An 8,944-nucleotide genomic window follows, 5' to 3' on the forward strand; every position below is an offset into this window, starting at 1 on the left:
TCATACAATCAGTTTGTTGAATTTAATCTTTAATTATTCTCTCACATGTTATATAGCACATTTTTAGATGAATGAATTTGAGTATTAATAGACAGTTTGAGTTGTGAAATTGAAGATGATGTTTCAAAAGGTTCTATAATTTTGTTTCAATGTAAAATTTTGGATACAGAATCAGAAATGATTTAAAAAACTAAAAATCTTTTATAGGTAACCTCGATTGATAAAGTAGATTGACGATCATAAAATCGCGAATTGAAAATAAGCCTTTGGTTAAGTGCAACAGATACACTAACACAAGTTCAAATTCTATTTTTTTCCTATATATCGTCAGTCGTCGACGCGTTTAATACACACGGCCTACGTTTCCATAATCTAACCTCACTTGAATTTGCGATGTGGCACTTAGCATTTTAACATATTTCATACTTTGGTTAGCGGAAGATCGATTTAATTCGAGTGAAATAATGATTATAGCATAGTGTTTCAGTGACTAACGCGCTAGAATAAAAAAGGAGGAACTTTTCAACGGATATGAATGTACATACTTAGCGAATAAAAAAAATGAGAGTGTCATTATTACTGATCTTTCGAATTTTATACTTTTTCGATGTATATGGTGTCACAAATGCTTGGGACAATGACGAATTGGAAGTATTTGATGTTGTCGAGGAGGTCAATCAAAATTTCTACGAAGTGCTTGGTGTCCCCCAGGTTTATCTCGTTTTTTATTGTCCTTATTTACATAATTAATTTTCTAAATGAAAAACAAATAGTTGATGAATTAATTTTTCAGGCCGCAAATGCTTCGGAAATTAAAAAAGCTTTCAGACGATTGTCACTGCAGTTGCATCCGGATAAAAATCCTGCAGAAGATGCAGAACAGCAGTTTAGGAAAGTAAGTAACAGATCGTCCTAATTCTGAAATAAACATTTCGAATGATGAAGGACAAAAAATTTCTAATTTCTAATTTCTACTCCTTTGGGTACCTAAAATTCTAATTCATCATCCTATAAGTCCTATAAGTATCATAAAAATACAATCATTTATGGCAAATATGGTGTGAAAGTTAGAAAATATAGATGAAGTTAACAGTATGTTCTGATACACAATAAATATATTCCAACTTATTTTAGAAGTTATAATATAATTAGAACCATATTTTATGGAATATTTTGATCATAATACGTTATCTTAAATAGTTGTATTTTATTACAATTAATTAGCAATTTAAGCAATATGTTTTTTCATACTATATAAATATTGACTTTCTTCTACAAAATACTATTTGAATTTTTGTACTTCTTGCATTAATTTCAAAATTGTGATCACTTAAAGTTAGAAAAATTCAATTTACTTTTTGAGGCAATGTCAACTTCATCTTTCAACTTACAACTTTCCCATCACATTTGCTATAAATGATTATATTTTTATGATACCTGATTTGTACTTAGATACTTTATATAAAAAATGATGCCTGATTAGAATTTTCAGTGTCTGAAGGGAAATAGATTTAGTATTTTTTCACCACTGTCCTCTCATTTCCAGTTAGTCGCTGTTTATGATATTCTGAAAGATCCTGCGAAACGTCAGCGATACGACAATGTTCTAGTTAATGGATTGCCAAACTGGCGATCAGCCGTGTATTATTACCGCCATGTGCGGAAAATGGGACTTGTAGAATTAGCAATAATTTTATTTTTACTGATTACCATCGGACAATATGTAGTTGCGTGGGCCGCATATTTCGAGAAAAGATATACATATGTATGTAAGAAAAACTACTCAAAACTAATGGAAGTTAAATTGCTTTGCCTATTTATCATAATGTATGTTGCAGGAACAAGTTTTGGGCAGTAAACTTCAGAAAATGCAAAAAAAGAATAAGAAAGGGAAGATGGATGTGCCGGATTTGGCAGACATTTTGGAGAAAATTCCTACACCAACTATTTGGAACACTCTCCCGTTTCAATTTCCAAGATGGATAATAGCTTTTACATTGTCCATACCTGATATCATGCGTGTAATGAATACTATACTGGAAGAAAGAAAACGTAGGAAAAAGCAAAAAGAAGAAGAAGCATTGTGAGTAAAGCTGTGATATTCAAATGAAACGTATTATTTGCCACCAAACATTTTCCTTCCATTAGGTATGCTTAGAATTTATTTATACGACCTGTTTCAGAATGCAAGAAAACGAACAACCAGAACCAGAATTCACATCTCGTACGAGGAGACGCAGAACTGGTTTCACTCCGCAAGAAAGAAGCGGTAATGGCGTTAAAGAGGTGTTTAAGAAAGATCAAACGAATCACGTTTATCAGAAACCTGCTATTTCTGGGGGATTATGGACTGATGATGACATACTAGAATTAATAAAACTCGTGAAGAAGTATCCCAGTGGTACATCAGAGAGGTGGGATAAAATTGCAGACGCGATGAACCGTACAGTTACCGAAGTTACACATATGGCGAAAAAGGTTATTTTCTAATCTGTTTTTTATAGATTCTAATTCTAACTTCTTGATGAATAATTTTTTGGTACTTGCTAGATAAAAGACGAAGGATTAAAACCCGGTTCGTCTACAGAGGAGACTGTTATAGAAGAACGTTCAAAAAAGATAAAGACTCGTGCCGAAAATGTAGAAAGCGTTAGCGAATGGAGTCAAGAACAACAAAGAGCTCTAGAAGCGGCTCTTATAAAATATCCTAAAGGCACATCAATAGATAGATGGGAGAAAATCGCAAAATGCGTTGAAGGAAAGAGCAAGGTATCGTATATAGATATATTACAACGAATTTTTCAAACGTATGTTTAATATAATCGATATTGCGTTCCAAAGGATGAATGCCAAGCAAGGTATAGACAATTGGTGGAATTAGTCAAAAAGAAACAACATACTCAATAGCCTGCCATGTACAAGATGTTCCTTCGACAAAAAGTATAGTCCAATGCCAATCAAGTCCAAAAAAGAAAAATGAAAGAAAAACATAATTTTCGATCTTAAGATGATACATATTTCACAGCTGTTGTACAAGCTTTACAAAGTGAATTAAAGATTTCTTAAAAGTACTCTTATACAAGGATGACACATTAAGAATAATTAAGAAAAAAAGAAACTTTATACACGAAAAAGAACAATTACTCCTACATCATTTTATTATTAAATGTTTGTGGAGAATGTATTTATTTAATAAATTTAATAACTAATTCAGAGGAAAAGACTGACAAGAGATATGATAATTAAATACTTTCCTGTTCTCTGAGACTGATACGCCGTATCGTTTTAGCTTTGAAAACAAATTGTAAAAAGTAATCATGCCAAAGTGTATAACACATTTTACTTTACCATTAATATAACTTACATATATAGATGAACTATATTAATATAGTCGATATTAGACTCTGAAAACTAAGTTACTTGTATTGTACTTGTTAAAACTAGTACAAACAAATTCCGTCTTAAATATTTTTCGAGATCTAACCCAGGAGTTATACTATAAAGTAAAACAGTGGGCCCTGTTCTTGCATTATAAGTGTAAATATTTAAAAGGCTATAAATTTGCAATGGACGAGATAATTGCCCACGAATTATTCTGCGTAATTTACTTTACTTAAGAAATTATAAATACATATAAGCATAGAGAACTACTATTATAATTTCAACGTCGAACATATTTTATAATTGTCTAAATGGAAAGCAACATTTTGTGTAACTAATATTTAATTTTGTATCATACGCAAAGAAGTGAAGTGAAGAAAACAACTAGTATATCCGAGCTATTTATTGGTTAGTTTTTAAATAATGACTGTACAAAATACTATTTACAGATTGTATAATAAACATTTTAATTACGTCTTCTTCGAACCCTTGATATTCGCCAAGCGTTCGGTTCTTCGTACTTATTATAAAGTGGTTCCAATCTTTGGTTCTTCTTAAACTTGCTAAGTTTGGTCGGATCGCTAAATTTGAAAAATGCTGGCGCAAACTCTACTAACCATTTTGGATCTATAGTTGTCACTTCCCTCATGTATTCTTTTGTAGTTTGGACCAATTCATGATAAATTACCTATAGAAAATGAAAGAAAAAATTGGTCATATGTATCTTTTATAATTACGTTTCTAACCTTCATTGACTTACCCATTCCGGTTGTCTGTTAAATAACGCGCTACTTGGATGAATGTAGACAACTTGGCTATCTACCAAGGTTCTATATCCTTCTTGAGGATCTTTCTTTGCGGCGTTTCTGAAGAAACCAGAACAAACAGCTTTCTGAATTCTTACAGTGTTTTTACCTGCAGATACTACGTCCAATTTGTGTCTGATAAACCAAATAAATAATTAGTTTATCTTATTAGATATTAAAAAATTGTATTTACAAATAAACTGATAATTACCTGTCCATTATACCTAATAGTTGTTTCCGAACATCCTGAGCGCGTTTTAAAGTTCTAATTTGCACAAAATTTTCATAACACCATGCATTACTAAATTTATTATTTCTCCAGGAGTTATAAACTGCCAACAGAGTTAAATGATCGCCCTCCGGTTGGTTGAATTTTGCTTTCTTTTGATCTGCTAAAGCTTGCTTATCTTTCGGTCTAGAAAAATTACAAAAATTAAACATTCGTTCGCGATTCTCGTCCGATAACATTTCTTACCTGTAGAAGACGTTCTGAACAGATAACATGCTGACGATGGTCAATATCTCATCAGAGCATTGAAGATGTACGCTCATAATAAGCATTTTAGATAAATTAGGTTCTAGAGGAAACTCTGCCATCCTTCTTCCTAATCTGGTTAACAAACCTTCGTTATCTAATGCACTTAAGCTGTGTAGAGATTCCAAAGCCATAATCAGCGATTCGACAGGTGGAGCATCCATAAAATCAAAGTGTAATAGATCATTGATGCCCATAGTCTTTAATTGTAATACCGTGGTTGCTAAATTAGTACGTTGGATTTCTGGAACCGGCGTCGGAAGCATTTCGTCCCTAGAAAGAATTAAAGAATATAATTAAATAGTTTATTTGTTGCATATTTTCAAATATAGAGTATTTCAAAGTATTTGTAAATTTTAAGCCAAATACCTATAAGCCCTTTCAGTATAAAGTCTATAACATTTTCCTGGACCAGTTCTGCCAGCCCTCCCTGCTCTTTGTTTCGCAGCTGCTTGACTTATTGGTGTTACTATAAGACTATCCATTCCAGTTTTAGAATTATAGACCTTCTGTTTCACAAATCCTGGATCAACTACGTAATAAATTCCATCGATAGTCAAACTAGTTTCCGCTATATTGGTGGCTATTACCACTTTTCTGGAACCAGGTGGAGCTGGTTCAAATATTCTCGTCTGCATCTCCGAAGGAAGCGCCGAATATACGGGCAAAATGATTAATTCTGGAACATCAGGACCTAAAGATTTCATACGTTCGTATAAAATTTCACAAGCTGTGTCGATTTCTTCTTGACCAGTTAGGAATAGAAGTATGTCTCCTGGAGGTTCTCTCAAATGTATCTGCATTACTGTTATCAGTGCGGCATCCAGATAGTCTGTTTCTGGTTCTTTGGTGTACATGACCTGTTTAAAATAATTTCAATTAATACTTTCAGTTATAAAAACTTTTAAACATAGATTTGAATCACTTACTTCAACTTCGAATGTTCTACCAGGAATAGTGAAGATCGGTGCTTCAAAAAAGTATTGTGAAAATTTGACAGCATCCAAAGTTGCACTTGTAACGATTAGCTTTAAATCTGGCCTCCTCCCTACAGCTTGTTTCAGCAATCCAAAAAGAACGTCCGTGTGAATGGTACGTTCATGTGCCTCATCCAACATAATTACAGAGTATGTCTTCAAATCCAAATCCATGAGACATTCTCTTAGCAACATACCATCAGTCATATACCTACAAAATTGAACATTAATATTGAATATTTGTATCTATGCAACTGAAGAACGTATTACTTACTTTATGTTGGTTTCTGGACCAGTACAGTCTTCAAAACGAATCGTGTAGCCAACTTCTTGTCCTAAACGACAACCGAATTCTTCCGCCACTCTTTTGGCAACTGACATGGCAGCCACTCTTCTAGGTTGAGTACAGCCGATCTTTCCACGGGCTGTGAACCCTGCTTCTGCTAAATACTGTGTAATTTGCGTGGTCTTTCCTGACCCTGTTTCTCCAATTACGATTAAAATTTGATTATCCGTCACAGCTTTAACTAAATCATCCCTGAGTTTATATATTGGTAAGCTCTGACGCTGTTCAAGAAGAGTTAAATTTGTTTTCTTTCCAAAGGAAGACTTTTTTCCTCCTATCACGTGTTTCTTCCACTCGGGCAAATCTTGTGTTTGAAGGCCGATTCCACGCATGTTCGCAGCTAATGTTCTACTTTCAGCTATACAATTTATAAAAACTGTATTGTTAAAGTATTTTATATTAAAAAGTTTTTAAGTGTACGTAGAAATAAAAAAATTACCTTCTGGTAGAGGGTCAATCCAATTTTTGTTCAGACCTGTTGGAACAGAATCCATTTCCTGTTCTCTTTGCAACATTTTTTGTTCCCTCCTTTCCTTTGCTAAAGCACTCTGCATCATTGCAGCTTGCGCTAAAGAACCATCAGGATTTTTTACTATACGAACAGGACTTAAGTCTCCAAGAGCTCTTCCGTGGCCATGTAAAAATGGTGGCTCTTCTTCCACTAACTCTATTTCAACGTCTTCTTCTTCATCGTCTTCTCGTGGGAGGATTCCTGTTTCGGTATCGAATTCTGGCAATTCACTCCTATAGAAAAAGGTAAAGTTCAAACAATGAAGTTACTACATCAAGAAATTTAATTATTTAATTAATTTTAGTAATACCTATCGATACAAGATGCGGCAAGCATTTGTTTAATTTCCCACTTTTCTGGAGAAGACAATCTCTGCACACGTTTTCTAGAATAAGTTTCGTCCTCGTCCCAATTACCCTGGAGTTCTAACAAGGAAGTAGGCCTATCTGGATTTCTCAAATGTTTCTCATCTTCTTCAGTTTTGGTAACAGCCACAACAGGATTTAGATCCCTGCCGGTTTCCTGATCAACATCCTTCATACTTAAAGAAACCTATTAAAACTCAATTAGTAAAGCCCTAAATCTATTTAAAAATATATTTACTTCATTTTATAAGTTTGTATACCTTTTGTCCACCAATATTGAGGACTTTCACGAGCACCTTCTGACCCCTAGATACTACATCGCTAGCACTGGCGACTCTTCCTTCCCTTCTTAATTGTGAGATATGAACAAGCCCTTCCCACCTTCGTTTCAAACCCTCCAATTGAACAAAACAACCAAAAGGTACGATATTAGCTACTTTGCCTGAATAGATCTTGCCTACTTCTGGATCCATGGAAAGTTCTTCTACAGATCGCGATCTAGATCGATCAAATTTATTGGAATATTTGTCCCTATGAAATTTTCTGTCTCGTGATCTAGATCTTTTACGATCTCTGGACCTGTGACGTCTTCTATCTCTGGATCTTGAACGATCTCGTGACCTTGAACGAGATCTAGACCTATGCCTTCTGTCTCTGCGACCTGATGAACGTGATCTGTGTCTTCTTCTATCTCTTGATCTACTTCTTCTTGTGTGTTTGTTCTTCTTATCATTATTATCGATTGATTGGTTCTCTTTCTTGCTATCTTCTTTGTTAGACTTTTTTGATGGTGCTAGTTCCTCCAAACTTGCCATAGCACTGCTGACTATATCATCGTCTTTGAGTTCTTTTTCATCCACAATTTTTGGTTCCTCGTTTGGCAGTGCTAGGGCAGGGAATTTTTGAGCTAGTTCATCTTGCTTTGTCGGAGGTTTCAATGATTTCTCCTCCAATTTAGTTGGTTTCATATGTTGTATTATTCTTAGCAAATTGGCCATAAAAGATTCCTAAATGAATAATTGAACGTTACAATGCAGCTAGATAAAGGAACAAAGGGATAAAAGGATAAGCTTCATAAATTACTTACAGAAAATTCAGCACCATTTTCAATGAGAACTTTTTTAAATTTATCAAATGTATCATTTTTCTCTGCCAAATGGATTATGAATTCAGCTGTAGGAGAGAGAATATAATTTATAATTATAATAATGTAATATAATTAATAATTAAATATAGTTTATATATAATCTAGTCAACAACAAAATGTAAACAATAAAAGACTTTATGAGAATTAAGAGAACATAGGATATGTTTGTATTAGAGTAACAAAATCTGTGTTTTTATTAATATAAATAAAATTATATTTCATACCCAAATCTTTGTCATTTAGCCCTAAATGATTTTCCAATTCCGTGCATATTTTCGAAACCAAAGACAGGTGTTCGAGCTTTGCAACTTCATCCATTTTCGTGCTTTCACTTATCTGCTTATATCAATACTAAGTATTTGAAACAAATAAATTAATACATGATATTGGAAATTTCAATTCAAACCATTCTTTCGTGAAATTATGTTTGGAATCAATGTACATGCGTTATGAAGCATAAAATTTGCCATAAAAACATTGCGGAAGCATTTGGAACTATGTTATTATCATTATTATGCAGGAAATGTCTTTAACAAGTGTCAGTAATAAAAAAATTTTGTTGTAGGAAATAACTTTAACACTTATCAGTAACAAAATATTTTAGCTGCAGAAAATAAACTGAACATGTATTACCAGAGAGAAAATGAAAATGCTTACGCTTATGAGCAGTTCTGGTTGTTCTCGGAATAGTACTCTGACATAAAGGAACCACAGCCGAATATACAACTATCGTATTCTTAGTCAATGCTCTAACTTAAAATTTAAATACATAGATTCCTGTATATGTCAGCGTACAACCAAACAGGGCAGATCTCTAATTTTATAGATTCTTGTATATGCTAGCGTTTGACGCCTTCAGGATACAACACCTGTACT

At 33.5% G+C, this 8,944-nt stretch overlaps 2 protein-coding genes across 2 annotated transcripts; one reads left to right on the forward strand and one right to left on the reverse strand.

The window, feature by feature from the left end:
- Positions 1–306: 306 nt before the first annotated feature.
- On the forward strand, positions 307–3,221 carry LOC117242595 (dnaJ homolog subfamily C member 1-like). The gene is made up of 7 exons (XM_033509404.1): positions 307–711; positions 794–895; positions 1,547–1,765; positions 1,839–2,083; positions 2,184–2,478; positions 2,551–2,769; positions 2,842–3,221. The coding sequence occupies exons 1-7, from the start codon at positions 562–564 to the stop codon at positions 2,905–2,907; spliced, it is 1,296 nt and encodes a 431-aa protein (XP_033365295.1). The 5' UTR covers positions 307–561; the 3' UTR covers positions 2,908–3,221.
- A 545-nt stretch (positions 3,222–3,766) lies between these two features.
- On the reverse strand, positions 3,767–8,386 carry LOC117242587 (ATP-dependent RNA helicase DHX8). Its single transcript, XM_033509385.1, has 12 exons — positions 8,293–8,386; positions 8,009–8,094; positions 7,182–7,928; positions 6,867–7,108; positions 6,485–6,789; positions 5,974–6,403; positions 5,652–5,910; positions 5,092–5,582; positions 4,663–4,995; positions 4,399–4,602; positions 4,142–4,322; positions 3,767–4,069 (listed from the first exon to the last, which is right to left on the reverse strand). Exons 1-12 carry the CDS (start codon positions 8,384–8,386, stop codon positions 3,848–3,850), a joined length of 3,594 nt encoding a protein of 1,197 aa, XP_033365276.1. The 3' UTR covers positions 3,767–3,847.
- Positions 8,387–8,944: the final 558 nt, after the last annotated feature.

This window comes from Bombus vosnesenskii, unplaced genomic scaffold (genome assembly GCF_011952255.1).
Source record: "Bombus vosnesenskii isolate JDL3184/JDL3185 unplaced genomic scaffold, Bvos_JDL3184-5_v1.1 scf7180000016274, whole genome shotgun sequence".
In the NCBI taxonomy this organism is placed as follows: Eukaryota; Metazoa; Arthropoda; class Insecta; order Hymenoptera; family Apidae; genus Bombus; species Bombus vosnesenskii.